General features: G+C 35.8%; 1 protein-coding gene across 1 annotated transcript in view; it reads left to right on the top strand.

Annotated features, from left to right (window-relative positions):
- Positions 1 to 24,884, top strand: part of MYO16 (myosin XVI) — a gene marked incomplete at both ends in the record, with an annotated part of 283,559 nt that overhangs the window by 177,759 nt on the left and 80,916 nt on the right. The window contains 5 exon segments of the mRNA XM_079549224.1: positions 710 to 782; positions 9,887 to 10,039; positions 10,627 to 10,827; positions 21,113 to 21,188; positions 23,444 to 23,619. Coding sequence (XP_079405350.1) covers positions 710 to 782; positions 9,887 to 10,039; positions 10,627 to 10,827; positions 21,113 to 21,188; positions 23,444 to 23,619 — 679 coding nt within the window.

Raw genomic sequence — 24,884 nt, 5'->3', positions numbered from 1 at the left:
CCATTTTCCTTATCTAAATCCTAGGTGACTATCCTATCCTAGTCCTTACTGGGCAAAAATAAAGCCCTTTTCTTGATAGAGGTGTATGATAAATAAGGTACACTGCCAACAGGTTCTTTTTTTCATATACAGAGAAGAAATGTCTGTCCTCTTCATGCCAAAATCCTCACTGTTCTTTCTCCTGGGAGATGTAACCTCTTGTGCAGGTGGAGCTCAGATCCTCTGCTTGATTCTGGCAAATGGGACTTTGACTTAATGATCCCTTGATGTGCATTCAGTAGAGTTGTTCTGGCTGTTGGGGAAATAGAAACTGAAAATAGTGACTGAGTACATTCAGACAATTTAGAAACTTCCCTTCAGTGGCTGTTCCTCATCTGAGTGAATAGATACCTACATCTTTAGAAACTGGATTTTGAAGAAACTAAGCATTTTTTCCCATTCTTTTTCAAATTTATTTTACAAGACAGTTACTAAAACAATCTCAACACTTTATTTATCTTATATGTGAGAGATTGGTGAGTAGAATTTTTATTCTGTTGTATATATAGTCTGCATGTGTGCTTCAAACCATTTTTTTTTAAATGAAGGCCGTTTTCATGGTAGAGCAGAAACTTTTGTAAGGAACAACATATATTATTCTCTTGCTTGAAATCTTATTATTTATAATATGTGGTGTTTTGTTGTTTTTTTTTTTTTTTTTTTTTTTCAGTGATCGGATATTTGAAATTGGAATACTGGATATTTTTGGATTTGAAGAATTTCAAAGGAATACTTTTGAACAGGTAAATAGCTTTGTTTTTCTGAATTCACTATAGCTGTCCATCATCCACAAAGATAAAGTTTCTTTTTTAGCCAAAGAAATGTTTTGATCAGAAAATAAATTTCAAGAAGGAAAAAACCTGTTCATAATTTTTTTTTCTCTGTGTTCATGTATGGGTTTGAATTAAAACCCAGGCTTTGTTGAGTTACAGAGTTATTCATAATTTTAAATAATCTGGTAAACATCTATCATAATGATTTGAAAGAGCGGTAGTATCATTGAAAGACAACCTGAGGAGAGTAGTTAGTGTTGTCTATTTTCATGCCTGTGAAAGCGATCCTTCTGCTAGGTCAGCGAGTAGGAGGAAAATAGTCTGGATTGAGATGAAGACCAAAAAGTCTTCAGATGCCTCAGATAAAAAAGAAAAGAATGAAAATGCTTCATTCTTTGAAGTGCTGTTACTGGCAGATGCATCTCTTTGTGACTTTTCAAAATAAGAGTTTTTAAGTTCAAAATAAGAGTTTAAAAGTTGAATTACATCCATGGAAAATAAATTAAACTTTAACTGAATGAATGCCTAAAAATCCTTTTAAGTATGAAATATTTTTTTGAAAGCTGGATCCTCCTTGCCTTTAACACTACTCTCTGATCAACAAAGCTCTTGTTGAGTGCATATTCCAGAGGACATTAGCAACTGTACACTGCATGCTGTAAGAGATGTGTAAGTTTTTGTTGTTCATTCAGTTACACAGCAGAAGTAAATCAGAGCAGTAGAAAGAAGAAAACAAAGGACCTCTTATTGTTTGAAATTAGAATTTGCCCCTTTATCTTAGTTAATCCATTGTTTTATGGCTCAACTTTCTCATGATATGGGTGTCATCATGCCATATTAGTTCAGTACGTGTAGCATATTTACATGGATGTAGTTTCCAAAAATCTGAAAGCACAAAAAGGTGAGCTTACCTTTGTCTTCAAAGTAACATTTAAGAATACAATAACATATTTCCAGTTCCCCTCTCGCAAAACTTTTTTTGCTGTTACAGTTCTGCCTAGCTTGAAAGCTTTGCTGGCCTAAAGATGATTGCCAATATCCATAGCCATATCCATTCAGTGAGAATATCTTATTTGGGGGAAAATACAAAATGAAAAATAGAAAACATCTTGATAGACTGAGGATATGTCCACTCAAAACTAATCCCATAATCTCAGCAGTTGGACTTGATAATCTCTGGAGGTCCTTTCCAACCCCTACGATTCTGTGATTCTGTGATAAAACCTAATGATTAACAAGGATAAAATATTCCAGACATTCTAGAATTTCAGAAGAGAGTAGTGCATCTTGAGACTTACTGGCTTGTTGTTTTTCTTTTCACTGACTCTTCTGCATTGTTTTCTGTCATGAAATACATGCAACTTCTGTGACTGATATCACAAAAAATACCATGAATTCTTTCAAAAATAAATCATTTTCTGCTTAGCAACTGCAGATGTTGCTTCACATGAGCCCAACAGGAAAATGAGTAAAAGTAGTTTTCATATTTCTACATGGTGAACATGGTAATTTCAAAGTCAACTGTGAATTGTTATTGTATATTTTTAGTAAACAAGTATGTATCAGGAGACACTGACTGTCCCCCCAATTGGACTGAGTGGGTTTTATTGGGTAATACTGAGTAACAGTATGGGTCATTAAATCAGAAATTAGTGAATTGCATTCCTTAAAAGACAGAATGGTGGTGAGGGAATTACAAAGTTCATTTTCATATCAACTCTGTAGTGTGGTTAACACATCAGATTCCTGAAGCGATAGGTTGCAGTATCAGCAAACGGAAGCAGATTGTATCTCCACATGGCGCAATGTAATCACGCGGACACACATACTGCAAACTGCCTGCACTCAGGAGCTGTGCAGCAGTCTAGCCTCGCTCAGTATCCTGCCTGGACTAGTTAACTCTGTTGATAAACAGGCTTGCAGCCCAGATATGGTCCTCATGCAAAGCACTGCATCATGTCTGCAAACACATCCAGTGTCAAGGCCTGTGATTGCAGAACGTTAACAGTAAATGGGACTAGCAGCTGAACAGTGTAGGAGCTGTACAAATTATTTTTTCATTACATTTAGATTAACATATTTTAAAATGGCACTACAAAAGTAATTTGGCAGAAATTATTCTTTCGTTTCAAATTAGTGTAAGACAAGGCATTCTGTTCGTACGCTTTCATGAAAATAGTCATAATATTTTTTTAAGAAGGAATAAAAACCCATGATTGCTGCAATCTGGGGATGTTCCAAGATGTGTGAATCTTTCTGGTGACTCAATTCAGGTCAGTTGGTAGACATGCTAATAGAACATTTAAAATAAGCCAACGAAGAGCTAAGAGGATGGCGAAGGGACTGGAGCACCTCTCCTGTGGGAGGTGAGAGAGCTGGGACTGCTCAGCCTGGTGAGAGCTCAGGAAGATCTCAGCAAAATATACAAATACCTAAAGGGAGAGTGCAAAGAGGTTGGAGCCAGGCTTTCCTCAGTGCTGCCCTATGCCAAGACAAAAGGCCATGTGCACAGGAGGCTCCCTCTGAAACCCAGAAAGCTCTTATGAGCTGATGAGGTCTTCTTCTTGGAGACACTGAAAACCATCTGGACATGGTTCTGGACAACCTGTTCTAGGTAACCTTTGTTGAGCAGAAAGACTGAACCAGATCATCTTCAAAGGTTCCTTCCAGCTTACACCATTCTTTCTTTGATTCTCTGGTCAGATATGTTGCAATCATTTCAGGAAACATAGCAATGTCAGTTTTCGGTGTTTTTTTAGGACCCTTATTTGAGAGCAACTGCTTCTTTTTTTCTGTTTAATTTGCACTTCTTTAGAAGTAGAAAATGTCTTCTGCTCTTCTGATAATGTTTAAAGCTAGATTAGATCTTATCCATAGTCCTTCACAGCACAACTCCAAATAATCAGATAAGGAATGCTGCTGAGTTCTTTATACCATTATGGCACTGTGTTCTCTGACTGCAAGAGATGGCAGATGAATATAAGCCGTAAGCAGGAGAGAAGATGGATGAAGTTGTCCACATCATTTTCCCCTAATTCTTTCTATGTTTATTATATCAGAAGGACCAGATGGTGAAGTAGAAAGAGTAGCACATCTTTCTCACATGTAAACTCAGAGTAATCAAGATCTGTAATTGTGGAAGATTATAAAAAAACAATAATGCAGTTAAGTAAAATAGGCTCTAATAGAGTATTTCCTCTCTGTTGTCTAAATCAAGTGATAAACTGAAAAAATATTTAGCTTTTGCTAAGTAATGTATTTAGCTCTTGAACGGTCTTTTGCATCTGTAGACCTCTTATGAATTGTGGAAAAAAACTGTAACCTCTTTTTTACAGGAAATGTGATTTATCTGAGTCAGGACTGAGACAGTCAAGTGTCTCTTGACTTTCATTCAACTCTATGCCTATTAAAGTGTCTTCAGTAGTAGAGAAGTGTGTCTCCCGTGGCAGCTCAGTGCTGTATTCATTTTACCATAGTGGTCAGCTGGCTCCTAGAGCACAGTGCGTTGCCTGCTCCACTCAAGACTTCACCACTTCAGAGTCACTACAGTGAGGCAAAAGAGCTTCTACAGTCCAGCTGTGTTCACAGGAATTTTTGCCTGCGTTTATTACTAGGTTTAGAAAGTTTTTTAAATAATTACTTAACTTTGCTGAGACTTCATTTGATTTTGTCATGTCACCTTCTCTAGCCAAATCAGTCATAATGAAATAATTTTTAAAATAAATTACTTTTCCTCATCCATAAGCCTTTTTCTAGCTATCTAAATATAAGTTCATGTTGCCTATTACAGAGATAGATAGACATGAATAGGTAAAAGTTACATAAATTAACATTCCTATAGTCATTACAGTCTCAGTGATAGCAGATGGGAGGTCAGTACGCAAGTGTCTGCATTGAGGCAATCTGAAACACAATTCAATATCTAATTTTATACAGAAAAATAAATCTTATTTGGTGTTAGCTGTTCTGAGGAATAAAAATGTGGTCCAGCTAGCCTCCATGCACAGGAAGGCTTTAATATCCCTACCAGAAAACAGCAAGAGCCAGCTGCCCTGTCCAGTGAACCTGTCATGCCCATCATAATGGTCACTGTCATGCATGGTCTGATCATGGTGGGCAGAGCCAGGATCAGTAACTGGGACCATCATGAGCAGTGAGGCAGCAAGCAGCAAGTCAGGGCTCGGGTCCCATCAGGAGCAGTTAAAGACATGTCTGGAAACTGGCACTGCCATGGGGCCTCTAGGACAGATACAGGACACAGACATGGGGAGGGGCCCAGAGGAAACTGAGCAGGACCATAAGAATTAGTGCCCTCAGGGGCCTTACAACCCTGTGCTATAATTTATTCCCCGACCCAGTTTCTGACAATCTTTCACTCCTTGTGGCTTTTGTCATGTTGTAGTCTTGTTCCCCGTCAGTCTCTTTGTACTTTTTTCATTCTACTCACATTTGTTTCATTTGGGCAGGATGCTTATCTGCCCAGTGCTACAAAAAGCCACTGGAAAATCAGTGTTAGTCTTTTTTAAAGTTGGCTACCTCAGTATGCTCACTGACTTGTACCTGACATTAAAATACTCCTTTTTTTATTATTGTTATTATGTTTTCTTTTTTCTTTTACAGTAGGAACTGTGAGGCTGAAAATAAAATCCTTTATCTATAAATTTAGACTCCCAGACAGGGAGATAGGGGAAATGCTGCCCAAGGTCTTTTCTTAACTGGCTTCTTGCTTTTTCACAGCAGCACCCCATTGATCCCATTACAGCAGTATTCATGACCAGCAGTAGGAGGGAAAAAGTGGTGTGGATGTCTAAGTCCAGATTCCTTCAAATAAAGAACTGTTATTATCTTATTAGTTCCTTGTTTGTTTAATATTCTTGTGTGTTCATAATCAGGTGGATGTATATTCCTGTTTGTACTGAAATTTTATCCTTTACGGAAGAGCTTTACAGACTCTTTCTTGTGGAAGGACTTTCAGGTAGCAAATATACATAACAAAATTTTAATATATGAGGGTTGCTCTGAATGTTCTCTATTTTATTATGTTGGCCCACAATGTCAGAGACAGACGTTGGTGGTATGGCAGTAGAGGCAGAGCCTTCCTACCAATATTCCGTTACACGTTGTTGCTGTGTGAAAGATGGCAGCAGAGGGGCGATCTGACAGTGGTGTCTGACATGGAAGTGAAGGTGAAGCAAAGGTGTGCTGCTGAATTCCTCCATGTGGGAAGAATGGCATCCACTGTCATTCACTGATGCTTGCTGAACGTTTCTGGAGACCAAACAATGGATGTGAGTACAGGGAGGTGGTGGGCAGTGTGCTTCAGCAGTGGTGACAGCAATGGTGGGTCATCTCCACTGGCGCAGTTTTTTGTGACTGTGGCATACAGGCTCTTGTTTGTTGCTGGTGAAAATGCATAGCTAATGGTAGTGAAAATGTTGAAAAAGAGTGATTTTTCGCTGATAATCTGCTTTATCAAACAATGTTATTGTGCTCTTTATATCTGTTGCAGTTTCTCTGGAAATTAATAGTAGGCATTACTTTCAGACTGAACTTTGTAGCACTGTCATAGAATCATAGAATGGCTTGGGTTGGAAGGGACGTCGAGGATCATCAAGTTCCAAACCCCTGCCACATGCAGGGCCACCAACCTCCGTATCTAATACTAGACCAGGCTGCCCAAGATAACATAAATTCTCTGTGAAATCAAGTTCTTCTGATAGAGTCAGAAGCACTATGAGTTTGTGCTGATTCTGCATGGAACACAAGAATTCTGTATTAGGTTCTAAAAAACAAAGGAAGAAAAGTGATAATTTCTAGTGTTATACATTCATTAAAATTATTCTAATTGGTACTCTGCATAAAAGCCGTGGAAATCCAGAAACTGTTGCACAAAGTAGTAAAAGACAAAAGAGATGCGTGTATATATATGTATCTATGTATGTCTTTTTTTCTCTTAAAGTAGCAGATATAAGAGGGAATAGTAACCAATATACTTCTGAGAAATGAGTGACTGCCTACCTTTAGGCAATCTAAAAATATTTTCTGTATCTGTTCTTAGTAAACAGAAGTTGAGAAGTTGATTCAGCCTTCCATTATCTCAGAATCATGTTTTTGTGAAAAGCTGGAGCACGTCTTTACAAGTTAAACTTGCTGTCATAGTTCCATTGTCTTGGCCAAAAAAATACAGTCTGGTAGATGGGTTGATATGACAGGGGTAAGCTTTACTCAGTGCTCTTAATATACATCCCTTGAGTGAGCTAATCCTTCTGCACAAGGAAGGATGTAAGCAAGCTTTGTAGGAGATGTTCACATCCATTGGTCCCCCACTGGTTTCTCCCTTTTTTTTTTTTTTTTTGCTATGCTTTTTCAGATGTTATTTTCTATACAGTGAGAAGCAAGGAAACAAAAACAAAAGCAAACAAACAAAAAAACCTCCAAAACATTAATGATAGTTGCTTTTCAGACTTTGGAGCACAGTATAATTTTCTACCTTAATTTTAGTTTTGAGTATGCTGCCAAATGCAGTAAAGGAAGAGAGGTTAAGTTAATGTAGTGAAAGTCTACCAGTTTTACCAGATGGCACTCCATTTTTTTTTTTCCAAATACTGCAATTTGCATGCTACTTCAAGTTCAGTTTAAAGACTAGAACTTGACCTTTTTGTTTTCTTTTGTTTTCTTGCAATATCTTAGAGGTACCTTTTAATGAAGACTCTGACACATATATTGTGTGGTTTTTTTTCCCACCTACACATGACAGTGAGTTAGGATTAGAAAGGAAAGTGGAACAGAAGGTTTCTAGTGAAGAAACATACAATGGAGACAATTAAAGGCATGCAAAGCGTAGTTTAAGCATATTTAATGACAAGAAGCATCATTGGTAATGCTGAGTAACTCCATAAAGTTAAGTAAGTGTACAGTGCTTAGAGGTACTCCCACAACATTTATTTTGGGTAAAAAATCATTACTGCTACATTTCCATCTAGTTTGCATGGGTGACATTAAGTACATGTGCTTTTCTCAATTTTTCTTTGGACAGGAAACATGTCATTATTTTATAAACCTCATGTGACAGACCAAAAGAAGATGAGTTAGCAAAGGTAGCTGTGTTCATTTTCATCAAATTTCTACATTTCATCTGCTTTAACTGTTACAGCAACTTGTTTCAAGCATTTAATTTAAAACCTGCAGTTTATCACCTTTTTTCCTGTGGGATGTATAAAACATTGAAATGGGGAATTATATGATGAGAGTGTTTTGCTTTTCAGCAGCTGTTGGCTGCTCTCCTGGTACTCATTCTGCAGAGCTGCTGCTCACAACCACTGCTAGATAGAACAGTGAGTTTGCAAGTTTATGGGAATTTTGTCAGCTTCTCTTATGGTAAAATTGATTAATGGAATAATTAAATTGCTCTCTAACGATCTCATTTGTAAATATACATGGCAAGTGTCATGTGAAAGCTTTACATGTCCTGTGAAGTATAAGCTTGTAATGTTATACATGTTTTCTAAAATAATGCTAAGAGTCTTCTGGAGAGATTTTGGAACTAGAACTTGAATTTGGGAAGCAAGTGGCAAAGCATGTGTTTGCCTGACACAAAATTTAAAAAGCTTTCTCCTTCCATAAAATAATTGAATAATATAAATCAATTTTATACTTTCAGAGTTAACAAAATAAGACAAAAATCCTGCTTTTAAAAAACAGTGTTATTATTTGAAGCTGTCTTTTGTCTTCACTTTCATGCATTGGTAAAGACAATTAGTAACAGACATTTGGTTACAAAATATGTTTCTTGTTCTATTTCTTCTTATAGTTACTGACAGTGGCCTACTTCATTGTAGAACAAATGCAAGGTGGCTATTCTAGCATGAGGAGCTGATGGAAAACTCAGGCAGCTATAATTCTTTTCTCATTGTCTTTCCCTTACCTGTTTTTTTTTAAGCCTGTATATTTATGCTTGATCTAAATGTTTCATATTTTTAACATGTCTTGCTGGTGGAATTAGTTTTTTACAATTTGTTCATGGAAGATCTAGCTTATGGCCAAAACAAATATGTGACTGGTTTAATGTTAAAAGAGACTTTGTGCAGACGTTCCTTCCATCATTCCTCATACAAAGTGTCTTCCAACCCTCTGAGAGTTTCTGTTTTCTTAATTTCGTAGTGATAGTTAATGCACCATTGGAGGAGATTTTAGAATTTCCCACTAGAATTTCCATTTTAATATAAATAAAATAGTTTAAGATTTATTCAACAATGTTATTAAACTTTGAAGACTATGAACTTTGAATAAAGTGCAGAAGGTTCCAGAATAAGCTGATTCAAGCCTCACCTATTGGTAAATGGAAACAAGGTTTGTTTTGAACTATTTATTTTAGAAAAGTGTCACTAAAGTCTTAAAAGGCAATCAAAGTAAATATTTGAGAGTTTTTTATATTATTTATCTTCACAGACTTTGAACTTTTCTATTGAAGACTGTCTTCCTGCCAACTTTCCCTTAGAATATCAATAAAATGGAGGGAGTCATCTAGTAAAATTTTGCTAGGTGTTTTATATGGTCTGTTTGAACAAAACCCAGTGAGTTCTGGTGCTCTTCTGTGTGGAAGCAGGGTTTGAACATATTTGCTAATACTAAAATAATTACATAATCGGGATCTTAAGCAAATGTGTAATTTATTTATTTATTTTTTTTTTTTCAAAAAGCACATTGCATCTGCATAGTCTCCTTGAATATATACAGCAGAGGAACATTGAGCATAACAGTTTATACTTAAAGTTGCTCTACTTCAATCAATGGAATTAGAATAAATTTGCACTGTTTGTTAGGGGTGGTATTTGATGATTCTTATGAGGAATTCTCAGTGATCTATGCAGACAGAAAACTGTTTATTCCCAGTATAATACTAATAGCTGTTAAAATGTAAATTTCCTAGGGTCTTCCTAATCAGTGGTCTACAGAGAGATAATATGTTGTGAAATGATGTTTCATCAAATTTAATATTAGATGTACAGCAAACCCTACACCAATTAATTATCCAGTAGACTTCTAATCTTTATGTTTTCTTTGTTTTGCAATAGCTGTGCATCAATATGACCAATGAGAAGATACATCAGTATATCAATGAAGTGCTTTTCCTACAAGAGCAAACAGAATGTGTACAAGAAGGAGTTACCATAGAAACTGTGTACTCTCCAGGAAACCATACTGCAGCCTTGGATTTTTTCTTTCTGGTAGTCTTCAGATTCACTTCATATCATTTGTATTTATATACATACTCCACAACACAGATTAATACAACGCTTTGCTGTATTTTCTGGTTTATTGAGAAAGTCTGTGGTCATTATATCTGCTCTTAAAACTTGAGGGCTAACAGCTTTCTAACAATCTAGGGTTGAAGAAGACGTAACAGAAAGTCATTGCCCACATGGATTCACTTGTAGTATCTGCGTATCATGCTGTATTCTGGATGCAGCTGTAGTACTGACCAGTCTCTGCTGTGACTTCAGCAGTTTTCTTTGTGCCTGGAGCTACTTTCTGGCGTAAAATTTCTAACAAGAACATAGCCCTATAGTTTCCATAGTTTCCTAAAAGATCAGCAATGATTATCATTTTTGACAAATGAAATATTATTCCCTGAGTTTATTGCAGAGTTATCTTTTGGAGACTTAACAGAATATTTATATTGTTGGGTTTTTTTTTCCTTTCCTTTCCATAAGATGATGTGTTACATGTTTATCCTGCTAAATTACAAGCTGTTTTATTTCACAAGCAACGAATTCTGCTGCATAAAAACAGAAAAGTCTATTTTTCATTTCAGAAACCGTCAGGCTTTTTGTCAATGCTAGATGAAGAAAGCCAATCTAATTGGTCAGTGGAACAGAGTCTTTCTAAACGGATTCAGTCTTACCTAGATACATCAGACACAACTACAGTGTATTCCTCCACAAAAGATGGAAATGGCAACCTTGCACCAAAGGAACAGGGCTCTACCTTCACTGTTATGCATTATGCTGGCCGGGTAAGTTCTTTGAGTGATTGGTTACCCACAGTTTGTGAAAAAGAGTAAATTCTGCAAGGGCTATCCAACATCTGGTTGTAAATAACAATTCACTTTTTAATGATAAATTTTCAGGTTACAGCTTAGTATCAGTGCAATACGTGTATAGAATCAGTAAACACCCCTATGGTGTTTTCTAGTGGTGTTATAGAATAGGTATATGTTGAGCAGGCCTGTTTTTAGCAGGATTGTGTCTACATAACTCCAACTCCTACATTATGTCTTCACTGCTTCATTAGGAAGAGGGGAAATTGCAATATCTTGCATAAATGTTTAATCCCCTTTTAGTTGGTTTTTACTTCGCTTTCCAAAGTTATTTCAGAGCAGTAAAGGTTCTTTGCAGATCCTGTGCTGTATTTATAGGTACCATGGATACCAGTATGAATCTGGTTCAAGAAAAAAATGCATATTTTGTTGCTAATCTAACTAAAATATCTTTTTTTCTCTCTCTTTTTCCCGTTGAAATCTCAGAACATTGCTGTGTCTCTGAATCTGTCTGTGAAACAAGATGAATGTTTGTCACTGTTGATGGCAAAAGCACAATCAGTTTTGTTAGATAGGCCTCTTACCCTTTTCTTTCCAATACTTTCCCATTTTCACATTCCCTCCACAATGACCTGCGGCCATAATCAAGTGAAATAGTTATACATTTGATTTTTTTTTTATAATCTGACAGATCGGTCCTTCTATAATTAATATGATGTGCTGCCACTTCTCTCTGTTCTAGGCATAGTATTTGAAATAAGCTAACAAAATAGTAGAGGCATAATAAATTGGAGTTCTCCGTTATCTCTTTTAAAAAATTTCCAATTAAATCAGGTGAGAATATAAATTGAAAGTTGCAGGAATCAGTCCTTACATTTGAACAAACATCTGAAACAAGCACTGTGTTCTTTCATACTCTCCAAGTCTTAAGCAGTGATTCCATGAGCTGTCTCTTCAGTGATGGAATCCTGTACAAGCTTTGTGCCTGTCAAATTGAGAATCTGTGTTCAGCTGATATGCGTAGGATCTACAATATTGTGATCACATGCACTGTGTTGTTCATAAATATGAATGTACTTGCTATTGGTTGATGACTTTGCATATTAGGTCACTTTAAAAACCCAAGAACTCAGGAAAGCCTGCAGAATCTGGCTTTTTCATGACGGAGTGGTGCTATGTGACCTCTTAAGTAATCGCTTCAGAAGCCACATGGACACTGCAGGTACTTCAGCTCAACCAAACAACTGACACCTAGGTGCTCCTCTCTTTACCTAAGCAAGAGACAGAAGAATTGAGTTCAGTGAGCAAGAAACAGGGCAATTATAATAAAGTCTTTTGATTGGAATGCATATTACAATGCTAAAACCAAGTGTAACAGCTTTTCTGCTCCTTTCTCTGAAAGGTAATTAGAGCAACCTTATCTTCATGTGATTTTCCATGTAGCAAATGCTGGGAGTTTTTCCAGTATGCTGCTAAAATATCAGTTTGGATTCAGAAGTGAGCTCTTGCGAGGATGAGAACAAAAGAAAAATAGCTCTCATCTGTGTTGCTAAAGGTATTCCACTTGATAACACTTTCTGCTGTGACAAATAGTTAGGTGGAACAGATTTATGCTACTGACTATTGGCAGTGGGTACTCTTTGGGAGATAAGTTCAAGACTTGCCTCCAAAATAAGACTTGCTGGCTCTGTCATATCTCTAGGAAACATTATGTCCCCTGAGCTGTCCAGAGAGATGAGAAATAGGGCTGTACATGCTTGGCTTCTTTGACCAGATTTGTCTTTTGCAGCAATATATTGAAATATATATAGAAAGGTCTATTTTGTGGCTCTCACTTGGCATCAGCAGTGTTCTGACGCAGGCAAATTTGTTCCTGGCCAATGATAGAACTATGGTCATTATGGAAAGGATAAAGAGTATTTGGGCAGTACTTAAATTCTTAACCTAAATACTCCGAATATCTCCCTGGTGGCTCTACTTTCATTATGAGGCCTTCTACTTAGGCCCAAATTATTTGCCAAAGGTAAATGATTTGAATACCTCTGCTACTGAGACAGAGTTAGATAACAGTGCAATGAATGTGTTGTGAAATTTATTAGCGCTTAAGGTGATAGAGTGAAGAGCTAACAAAGGGCACTAGATGTCTAAATTTCTTTGTAATTCTGTTCTGTTGTTCTTAGGTAAATATATTTTCTTATAGTTGTGTATATGTATATGTGTATAGTTGTGATTATCCAAATTCGTCAAGGCAGTTCTGAAAAGCTTCCATACACCAGAGAACTGATAAGAAAGCAGCAGCAAGGCATCCGTATTAATATCACAATCACAGCAATAAGCACATTTCTTGAAAATGAAAGCAGTTTTCTTACTTTGGAAAGAAGGACTGGGTGGGAACATTTATTAATGTTAAAGTTTCAGGTGTCAGGTTCTGAAACTTAAACTGTGAGTAGTCCAGAGTACACTTTTCATTAATGTGTGTTTTATCCTTGCATGGGTGTTTACATTTTTTTCTTTTGTTACATAGACTCTTGGTTTGACCTTTTCTAATAATAGTAATAACATTTGATCTAAAATTATGAATAAATAGATGGCTTTTCAAGTAATATAAATTCACACATTCTTTTGAAGTCAGTGGAGATCCTTCGGTTTACATTGGCCTAGGAGCTATGCCAGACTGTCAGGTTGTACTTTGCAACCACATGGCATTAAAATGTTCATGTCACTGCCAAAAGAGAAGAGTTCCCGTGCAAGTGCTTAACAGCCCCTACTTTAACAGTGACTGGGCAAGATCTTTAAAGACACTTGTACTTTTCCTATGTCATGGAACTCTTATTGAGCTATCACTGGTTGCAATTTCCCTGGATTTATGATAGGAGTTTACATAAAATCTTATGATAGCACTGTTCAACTAAATGATTACTTACATGTATTTTTTTTTTAATCAATGGCTACATCTTGCTCAGTTGAATTTTAAGAAATCAAGTATTTAAAACTACTGATGCTGTTCTTGAGATTGCGCTATTACTATGTGTTGTACGTATTTTATATAAGTTATCTGTGATTTATGTTTAACAAAATTTGTTAAAAGATCAGACTTTAAATACATCAAGTTTTATTGGCATTCAAAAATAAGAATTTCATATATGAAGTGACAGTATAATTTGACATGTTTTGGTAGTCATTTTTTGTAGTCTGATAGCAATTAAATGAGTTTAAACAAGTTTGGTATGAAACAGTTTTCCTCTGTATTGTTACCTTCAGAAATCCCCAAATTCACAACCAGGGAGGGTTTTATTTTCACTTATAGCAATTTTTCTCTGATTGTAACACCATTAACTTGGTAAAGCTTTTCAGTATTTACATGAATATAGCTGAAAGATGAACCAGACACAGAGGGTAGAAGAAGATTTACCAGTAAAATGTGGCAGGTAGTCAAAATTCTTCATTTCTAGTCTCAATCATTTGTATTCAAGCAGTGGCTCTGTGTTACTGTTTGTGGAAGTAACACTGAATGTAGGCTTTATGTCTAACAGAAGGTGAGGGCAGACAGCCTGATTTCCCCTAGGTAACAAAACTTTTAACTGCTTTGTAGTTCACAGTCAATGTGAAACTGTGACATCTACAGCAAAAAAAAGTTAATGTTCCAAGTTGGATCTGGTGTAGGCTCCTTTTCAACAGGTTATGTATGTAGCTATATCTCCAAAAAGAACTGGGTTCTGATATATTAACACAGGTAGCTACCATTACAGTAGCTATTTAAGCAGCTCACATGTGCAGTTTTATTGGAAAAAGCAGCTATTAAAAGTGCTGCCTTACTGAAGTGACCTGCCATTTGATATTTAATTGAGATGGCAGTCTTTCGTGAACAATACCAGTATCTCTAGCCTTATATTACGAGGAAGTTATAACTGACACAAATGTGTCTGTGCAATCTTGAAGACAACTGACATGTTGATATCTCAATATTTTATCTTAGGGTAGTCATAGGAAAGTTCTCTTTGTTTTCCATTATCACGTATTTTTGATTGATTACTGTTAGACATTGTGAAGTGTCACCTGTTCCCTTATGCTTTATGCTCAGTAGCCTTCCCAAGGACTGCACATACCATACTATTGTTTCAAGCCTAATTAGCCTTATTCTTAGCCTTATTTCAGCCTTATTTCAGACCAGGCAGTACTAAGAGAAGTAGAGATAATGGTCAGGAAAGACCCAGAATCAAATTGAATCCAGGAAGGAGTATGGGGAAGAAGCTCTGAGTAATATGTAAGGGATAACAACACGAAATTTGGAATCCATGCTTGATTTTCTAGACAAACAATGCTTAAAGAAAATCTCTATGTATGATACCATTCAGAGAGACCTTAGTTGTTTTTTTCATATACTCTTGACTGCTTCGGAATGGAAAAAGTGGGATAGAAAAGGAAAACAACATGCACAAGTAAGCTTCTGCACACAGAAGAGATCAGTGCGTAAGTGAGATTTTTCAGTGAAAGTCAGGAGAGAATACTGTATTACAGAAATGTGACAGAACCATCCTGTGGAAGGAAGCAAATAAATCTTTCTTCGTTCTTCTCTTGAATTTTATTCTTATGCCTGCACAACACTGTATCTGCCTTTATCTGCAGGAGCACTATGATACAGTAGTTAACTCCACGATGACATGCTTAGCAAAGGCTACTGAGAATAATAGTACTTGATAATATCAAGTATTTTACTTTATCTCCTAGTTTTAATTTTGCAGCTGAACAGAATCCTACAATGCCTTGATGTATTTCAAGTCTCTTCTAAGAGCCCTTTAATGTCTTGGTATCCAAGTGCTCTAAGACAAATGCTTATCTGTTCAGTTCAGGCAGAAGGTAGAAAAGAATGATTTAGGTTTTGTAAGACTAAAAATTCTCGTGGAAGCCTTTATCTGAAAGTTGTTTTACATATTGCCCTGAACACCAGCAGTCTGATCTCTTCTGGAAAAAAAATCTGCTTGTAGAGGTTATTGCTTTGTTTCTGCTGCCTGGTGTAAACGTAGGTGTTCCCTGCTGCTTCTCACTGGGCCTGCCTGGAGGAAATAGGTATTTTGGGGATGCGGTTGATCAATACATTTAATCATTGTCTGAAACTACTAAAAATGTATAATACTGAATTTCTAGGTGCTTTTCTTGATAACATTAATATTTGCACTCACGTAATATAGAGCTTCATATAGAGCTTTCATACGCCTCTGAAATCTCAGCCTTACTGATAGTCACGATTTTTAAAGAATAACATTCCATCACTGAAATTTTCTTGGCAACTCAAAATTGTTGTTGTTATTATTATTAAGGGAAGAATCAATATGCTAATAAGTAAACCAGAAATGTATTATCTTAGCACAAGGCCAAGAGACACAGCTTTACCTGTAGTGACATTTAACATATCACTGTCTGAGGTAATGAGCAATTTCGTTGTTCTTGTAATCTGAATAATGTGTCATGATTTAAGCTTTATGCAGTTAAATTTATACTTGCATCAACAAATCTGGTAAGCCCCATGTCACTATTTCCTTGCTGCTGTTTTGACTTTTAGTACCATAATAAATTGTTCAGACCAAAAGACCAACTTCTTTGCTCTATAAAGCAGTACACATAATGTCCTTTAAGTGCAGATCAATGTCTGTGCCATTTCTCAGCAATGCACATTTCAAAAATACCTCTCAGCTGTCAGCTCACCTTCACCAATGCAGTTGTCTCTGAAATGCCTTATATATCCCAGGCAGACTCTGAAACTGAACCTCTAAATCAAAAAACAAAAGGAGATGGATTAATCAATAAGGATGCTTTTATTTTCTCTATTTTTTTTTCCCCAGGCTGAATCCCCAGACATAACAATCAAATCAGTCTCGTCTAAGCTATACCAAAGCCTATAAAGGTTATTTGACAAAGATTCGCTTTTTCACACAGACAAGATATTTGTACATTTTCCCCTCTCTTTCTCTGTTTCTTCTTGCTCCCTCTCTCCCTCCATCTCTCCCTCTCCCTCCCTTCTCCTCACTCCTTTTCTCCCTCCCTCCCTTCATTTTCTCTCCTTCTCTTTCTCTTTCCTTAAGTAGACTTGATTTTGGACGCTCATTTAGAGGCTCAGATTAATAAAAAAATTAATAAAAAAAAAATCTCTCCCCTTTGCTTTCTAAATACCATCTAGTTTTAATATTATACTATTTATATCTGAATGTTAGAATAAGACTTTATAGAATGTTTAAAAAATATCTACTAATTGCTTTTCAAGACTTGTTTTGGGAGGGTGAGAAGCCCAGTGATCCTAAGAAAAATGATAGATTCAAGTTCTTAAATACTATCGCTAGTAATACTAAAAGTATTACTCAGTATTTTACCCTGAATGTACAGAACTAAATGATTTTTTGACCTCCCCACTACCAGTATGCTTAGTTTAAGCTCTCTTCCTTTCTAATCTTCAGTAGGGAAACAAATCCAATCCCTTTCTTTTTTTAATGTTTTACTGAAACAAAACAACATAGAGCTGTGCGCTCTTTATAATAAAAGCAACAGGTTCAGATATTATCTGAAGACCTTGTTACCTTTGGTTACCTTCCGTCTACTCTGAAATGTTCATCATATAGAGCAAGACAGAACAGTTACAATAAATAGAAGTGGGAATAAGGAGTGTATTTTATAATACCAGAACTATGAGCTAAGCTAGTGCACAATTCCTACCTGAATCATATAGCATTTGTTTGGGATTTTTCTTCCTCAAAATAGCTATACACTGGGCTTGAGTGCTAATTAGTGCAGAGTTTTGGCCACGTTTACTTCAGAAAACCAATGGGAAATAAGTGGAGGAAATACACGTGCTTTAGGCAGAGTTCCTCTGTATATTGGTGTGTCTGAGGGGGCCAGGATAACACTAACAAAATAGGCACTGTGGAGAGGCCTTCTTTTTCTCTTTTGTGGAATTAACAAATACTGAACTTTGGAGTGCCGTTTCATTGAGTCACTTTTCATGTCCTTAGGCAGTGAATTAATTTACCAATTTACTATGGGAAAGTTACAGAGAGTTAGCAATGTCTTTGTGGGAGGGAATCCTGTTAACATTTATGCTTTTTATGTGTTATGAGAGATGTCTTGTGAATGTAGTTCCAGAAGTTGGTGATGTGTTATACTACTCCCGGTACTGAACTTTCTCCATTTCAGTGTACACATTTAATCATAATGTATTATCTCCCACTGATATACTTACCTACTCTTCCCATCAATAGTAATTCTCTTCTTTTAATTCAGTTAAAGCCTAAGATGCTTAATTAGGAACCGGCGTTATGAATGTAATTTGTTAATTATCTTTTATGGACCAATATTGCAGAACATTTAGTTTAAGTACACTGAAAACATTTAATAATGTACTTAAATTATTCTAATAGTTTACTATGTTGTATGTTCTTATGAGATACGGTTAAAAATTATATATTATTGGAACCGTCATGGAAATTAATATAATCTATTGTTATACTTTTTCCATGGCAGATGCCATACTAATTACATCATCTGACAATTGCTAAGTATAACAGATTATACACATAATAAGTCATATAATCTTTTTCATGAGTGAGATAGCATTACATAATTGTCAAATGACCCAATGGAAAAGAAAATTAATGAACTGATTAGTGTTACTTATCTTTATTATAAATTTACAGCTTTATTAAATATACAGGGATAAAAATTCCCCAAATACCTAAGGGACATAGATTCAGTAAAATTTAAAACAGATTTTAGTTAAAAACATGGTCCCAAGGTAAAGAAAAGCAAACTATTTTAAGAAATTCTCATCAAGTATCTACCTACTCCTGGTGATACTACTGTCAGTAGGTCATTTTTCTGTTTAACTTTAAAATTCTCTTTGGATTCTACTATCGTGCAAGCCAGAGTTTGTTTCTAAACTCTGTGAATTAACCAGCTTCTTTCTGCTATCCACATAAAAAGATACCAAACACCCACCTATTTTTCAGAAGTAAGCTTTCTGTAAAATTTCCCTTTCATTCAGAAAGTTATGAAATAGTACTTATTCTTCATGTAGTAGTGTAATGATGAGAGCTTTCATCCGAGAAACAGGAAGCACTGTTTTAGGTACTGTCACAGCCTGAACCTGAGGGGACACAAGTAAGTACACCAAGCTCCAGGATAGGGGTGATGTTAGAGTTTGAATGATGAGAAGGAAAACCTTCCCTAAGTTAAAGCTATGCGTGCATACAGCACAGAATTCTAAATTAACAGAATATGATCCAGAAAAATTTTAGAAATGTAACTAATATGCCAGGTCTCAACCTAAAGAGGAGAAACAGCTTCTGTCAGTGAAGAACAGCCTGTCCTTTCAAGCTAACAAAATTGCCTTGTGAGGCAAGAAACTATGTTCCACCTCAGTCAGCAGAAGGTACTGAAATTCACTATGTAGGTTTAGCAGAACTGGCAAAGTGTGCATTTCCCTGTCACATGGGCTGATTTTTGTTGTCAGTAAGGTAGCAGGCCTTGAAGAAGCTCTAAGCTTTGTAGTTAGGTTGCCTTGAATCTGCCCTATGAATTGGGTGTTTCTGTCATGTTTTCTGAAGAGTAGCATCTATAATATTAGTAAACACAATTGTTGACCATATTAAATAAACAAACAAACAAACAAATAAATAAATAAAAACACCAGGAATAAATGACAAGAAGTCGGTTTTCTTGAAAGAGTGGTTGTAAGAAGGAGTTAAGGGCAGCCCAGTTCTGGGTGGCAGTAGACATCTTTCTACAATGCCAAATTAAATGACTACAATTCCAGGTGGAATTGCATACTTATTTCCTGTCAACTAGTTCCAGAGCATCTCCTGTTCAAGGAATGGTTTGATTTAGACACTTAACTCTCTCTGAGTGCTGAACTTGAAGTCTAGCAAGTCCAATCCTTGCTTTTCTTCTACAGACCAGTCAGATAAAAGCTGGGCATCATCATGGTTTGTTGGTGGAATTTAGGTGTGTTGAAGGATTGTAGCCATTAGACTCTGTGTGTCTGCTTCATTTAGCTAAGTGTCCTCAGCTGCAGCTGGAGACTTGCATATCGGGGCTGGCCATCTAATGTACACTCACAGTGGTTGGGAATAAGCTCTTGCTAGAATGGAATGCATCCCCTTGAAAAATAGGGCAGATGAGTCATGATATATAACACCTTTTTCCTGCATATATACAGAAGTCATGTGTGTCTGAGTTGTACTCACCCATACTTACATAAGGTGAGATAAATCCCATCGTTTGTAGTAGGTCTAGTTTTCAAAAAAGAACTTTGGTAGCACAGTTGATTTTTAAAATTATGCCCAAAGTTGATTTAGTATTCATTGCCCTACCAGCCAAGATATAAAACATAATCACAGATTATTGATATGAAAATTCTGTTTCACTCTATTATTTTAATCCTTCTGTGTTGTAAAATGTTGTTACTTTAAACAAAATAAGTTTATATTTGGAAAGATAAGAGCAAAGAAATCAGATAATAGTGATGTAAAAGTTTTAACTGGCATTTCAGACTGTGTCTGCATTTCAGTCTCAGTGCTATTCTGTATAGTAGGAGCTGTGGTAGGCTCAATATTAAAACAGGCACTTGGACATACATAACTGTTTTGGATGTACCTTCAGGAAGTCTGTCTAGAGCATTGGGTTTTGTTCACTTCGGAGCACCAAACACATACGTTATTTTATCTGCATTCAGATGACAGATGGAGACACACTTCAACAGTCTGCTCTAGAAATTATGACATCAGTCAGCTGATGTCTTCCAAAGTCCTTATGTACATAGCTGTTAGAAGGGTAAATGTAATTTTTACATAACCTATAGACTGAAGTTGCATCCAGAAGCAGTATAAATGACTAGAGCATGTTGTGATTGTAAACTGGGAGTCAGATTGCTCCAGGAGTGTCTGCTAGGATTAGTGTGAACATGATGGGCTAGGACTGATGCCCTCATCCAATGGGGAAAGTAATGTTTATGTTACTGTTTTCTGTACACTTCTGATTCAGCCTTGCATTGTGAAAGTGTGTTGGAATCAGTCTGGTGAAATTTCTCACAGAGACACTATGTTCAGCAACCAGTTCTTCTGGTTAGTATTGTTATTAAGAAAGGACTGAAAGACATTACCTGGTGCCAGACTTTAACTGTTGAGTGGAAAAAAACCCACAGCTTCATTTCTACTGCTGTAATATTTCTAATAGGTGCGGTAATCATTACTAATGATGTCACAATGTTTTATTATAGGTTACTTACGAAATTGCTGGTGCAGTAGAAAAAAATAAAGATTCCCTTTCACAGAATCTCATATTTGTAATGAAAAGTAAGTAAATTGTTTTGTGGTTGCTGTTGTTGTTAGAAATGAAGATGTTTAATCTGGACTTTGATTTTCATTTTTTTTTGATAGTGCATACATATTTTTATTTCCAATAAAAAAAAAAGTCATCCTTATCTTCACTGCTTGAGTATCGTTTTTAGAAGCAGCATCATCTGGGCATTCTTGTTTTCCGGTGAATAGATACAAATGTTCATTGAAATACATAATTAAATACCTTTCCATGTGCATACTGTATAATTATGCCTAATAATGCATCTCCATTTATTAATTAATGATTCATAATTGGATAATTAAAAACCTAATTCATTTACTTTTTCAGCGAAGAAAAACAACATTTTCCTTAGGGAAATGTCAATACACCCTGAGATGCTATTTGTCTTTGTTCCAACTAGTGCAGTCTTCCCTTAATATCTTACATATTTGTATTTCTTTCAATAGAAATTGAGATCTTTTGGAAGAAAGATTTGTCTTTCAAATCAGCCGTGCTGTTAGAGTATATTGTTTTTTAGCAATTTTACTGTGAAACTAAGCTCTCTGGTAAAATAATTGATGTTTTTCAAAGGCAAATAGTATACATGAAGGATTAGAAAAGAAAGGAAATAATTAATCTTGAATATAATCCTATTGATTATAGTTCCTGTTCTCACTGTTGGAATTTATATGATTATCTACCAAATAGCACAAGAAGTTTTATCATCAATTTCTAGCGTATTCTACAAGAGAGCATTCTTCCATTCTCTCAAACCATTTCTTTTTGCATCATCTTTGCTATTTTGTTTAATAATCTATGCAGCTGTTAAAAGGGAGGAATTGAGAATTGGATTGCATATAAAATATTTGATTTGCAGCGAGTGAGTATATATAATTAACAAGTCAAATAATAATAAATATAATTAATGGATAAATTCTGAAAGCAGAGTATTTAAAAGGATCTAAGTGACTTAAGGGCTACATTCCTTCTTTTTTAAGTGACTTAGGCTTTTGGAACTTGAAACTATTGATTGTCAATGACGTTTTTCCTTTTGTGTCAATCGCATAAGTTATATAGATGTATAACTTAAATGCTTTCTTCTTTTGTTTTTCATTGAATTTAGTTTCCTTACTCAGCTAAAAACCTTTAAATACACTAACAACATCGAAGTCATTTTCATATATATGTTCGAAGGTGGGACTTATATGTCCTGTAGCTGAACCAAGAGATACTATTAACGCAGGTTTTATCTGTTTTGATTTGAAGGGCAAAATTTTAATGTCTTTCCTAATGCTACGTATTACATTTGTTCATATTTAAGAAATGGACTATGTCCACCAATAGTGCTGAAATTTATTCAAGTATCTGCTTTAGTATCTTTCTCATAACTTTATTACTGGTGTTAAGTCAGCAATAATAATCCCCACAGAAAAGAAGAAGTAAATCTATTATATGTAAACATCTAGTAAATATATCTTTACTCAGCTATTAAATAGTAAACTGAAGATTTCTACATGTTATGCTAAACTTAATGGCATTTTTAATGACCTTTATTCCACTTATTGATTATCTGGAATTATTATGAAACATTCGATCTGTCCTAAGATTCACAGTTTCAGTTTAAAAACATATCTTGAAAGTAATTTGTTCTGTGCTAATTATCATACTGCATCAAAAATATGTATGGCATTATTATTTTTTTAATATTTTGATGCAAAGAAACATGAACTTAGCTTGCTATAGTTCTGTCCTTCATCAGGCCTTTTTTTTTTTTTAATCTATTTCAATGTTATCTTTTACATAATTGTTTTTCTTTAGTGCAATGGTTGTCCAGAATTGACTGCTGCCAAGTGCCTTGATCATTTTTAAATGCTACTTGTTAGATAAATAGCGCATCATGTATCTCTTACATTGCTTTAATAGATAGATATATTAGTAGTCAGTAATGGAACAAAAGTCAAATGTGATTATAACATAAGTAATTAAGTTTGGACAGATCATAGCCTAGGAGGTTTTGTTTTCTGTCCTGTTTTGTTCAGAATAGAACCTAAATAGGTTTAAAAAGAATGTTACTGATGACTAACATTCCCAGATACTGAATGTTTTTTGGTAACTGTCAGTGCATAAAATAATAGTTTTTGGGATGTCCATTCATTTTACATTTATTTTTTTAATTGTCTGTTACTGGATGCATATTTTTCCTTCCTTTATGTGTATGGTTTTTCAAGTGTATTTTATTTTCATGCATTAATTTGTTCTTTTTTTCTAGCCAGCGAAAATGTAGTCATCAATCAATTGTTCCAGTCCAAACTGACACAGACTGGATCACTTGTTCCTCCATATCATTCCCTTAAGTTCAAAGGATGTAAAGCAGCACTGCTGAATAAAAAAACATCAGTAGCCTGTGCAGGTGGAGAAACAAAGAAATACGTGGAGCTCAGCAAGGTAGGAATTTATGATTCTTCTGTGGTTTTGTACGAAGATGAACTCTGTAAACTGTTAGTTTATATAGTTACTTGCGTATAAATATTTCAGAGGATTCGAAAACAGATCAAACTTGCATGTTTCTACAAATCAAACGTGTACATTTCTGAACTTGCCTCTTTTTCTGCTAGTTAAGTCAGCTGCAAAATTTAAAAAGAATAACAAAGAAACTAAACTTTGGTAGGGTACTAAAAATGTAGTTGTTAATGTCACATGCGACATCTCTCTTTTGAGGAGAAATCACATGGTTTGCAGAGTCCATTCTTGATAAAGCTTTGGAATTCCTCCTTCTAGAAACAAAGTAAGTAGTTTCCTCGATGCACCAGCTGCCTTGCCAGGCTTCTTCAATTGTGCAACTTTATTTTTGGTTTACAGCTGCACAAAGTTGATTCTACCATGGGATTAAGGAGCTTGCTCTCATGTGTCTTTTAGAGGGCTTTATGCAAGCACTTCCACAAAATAGCGATGGGAGTTTCCTCATAGCCTTACTGCTGACAGTACTGTAATTCTTGTCTACTGTTCTTGTCAGTAATCTCAGTGGAAAACAGAAGTTGAAGTGAATGGTGTTGGTTTGAGAATATATTTAGCAAACAGCTGAGGCATCACAAGGTGCATTTAGGTGCCTTTCTGCCATAGTAACAGCTTCCTAAAGGAAGTTTCCTAAGCTTTTGAAAAAGATCCTAGTCCCATACATGGAAGGAAGCATGAAAGGCATGTCCAAGTTAGAAACCTAATGAAGCTGAGAGAAACACCATGCAGCTGGGACCTCTGAAACTGAGGCTTTTCACCAGTCCAAAATAGCTTTTAACCAGGAGTTACTCTCTTGAGAGTGAGATAAAGTATTCAAATTCCTTTGGGAAACACAGTAAATTAAGTCAAATCTTCCAGATTCAGTGAGAATGGTTTAAACTATTGGGTGTTAGATGGAAGGTGGTTGAGACCTTCATCCTTCATCTGCCCACAGAGGCAAGGATTGCTTGGTGTCCTGAAGGTGGGCTTTGAGATGAACTATACAAGTAAGACAGTACACAACTTAGTTTGTAGATACTAAATTGGCCAAATTTAGGCTAGGTAGTATGCAGTCCTGGATGACTGAAGCAGGGCATAATATATCTAAGCAGTTCCAGTGCCAACACTACTGCTTTTTTGGAATAGACACCTGATGAAGGAGCTGGAAGTAGGTAAGTGCTTAATTTCTTTTGTGGATCAAGTCCACATCTATAACT

This window comes from Tetrao urogallus (assembly GCF_951394365.1).
Source record: "Tetrao urogallus genome assembly, chromosome: 1".
NCBI classification, from domain to species: domain Eukaryota; kingdom Metazoa; phylum Chordata; class Aves; order Galliformes; family Phasianidae; genus Tetrao; species Tetrao urogallus.
Note: the sequence above shows the minus strand (reverse complement) of the source record. Positions and strands in the feature narration are given on the sequence as shown.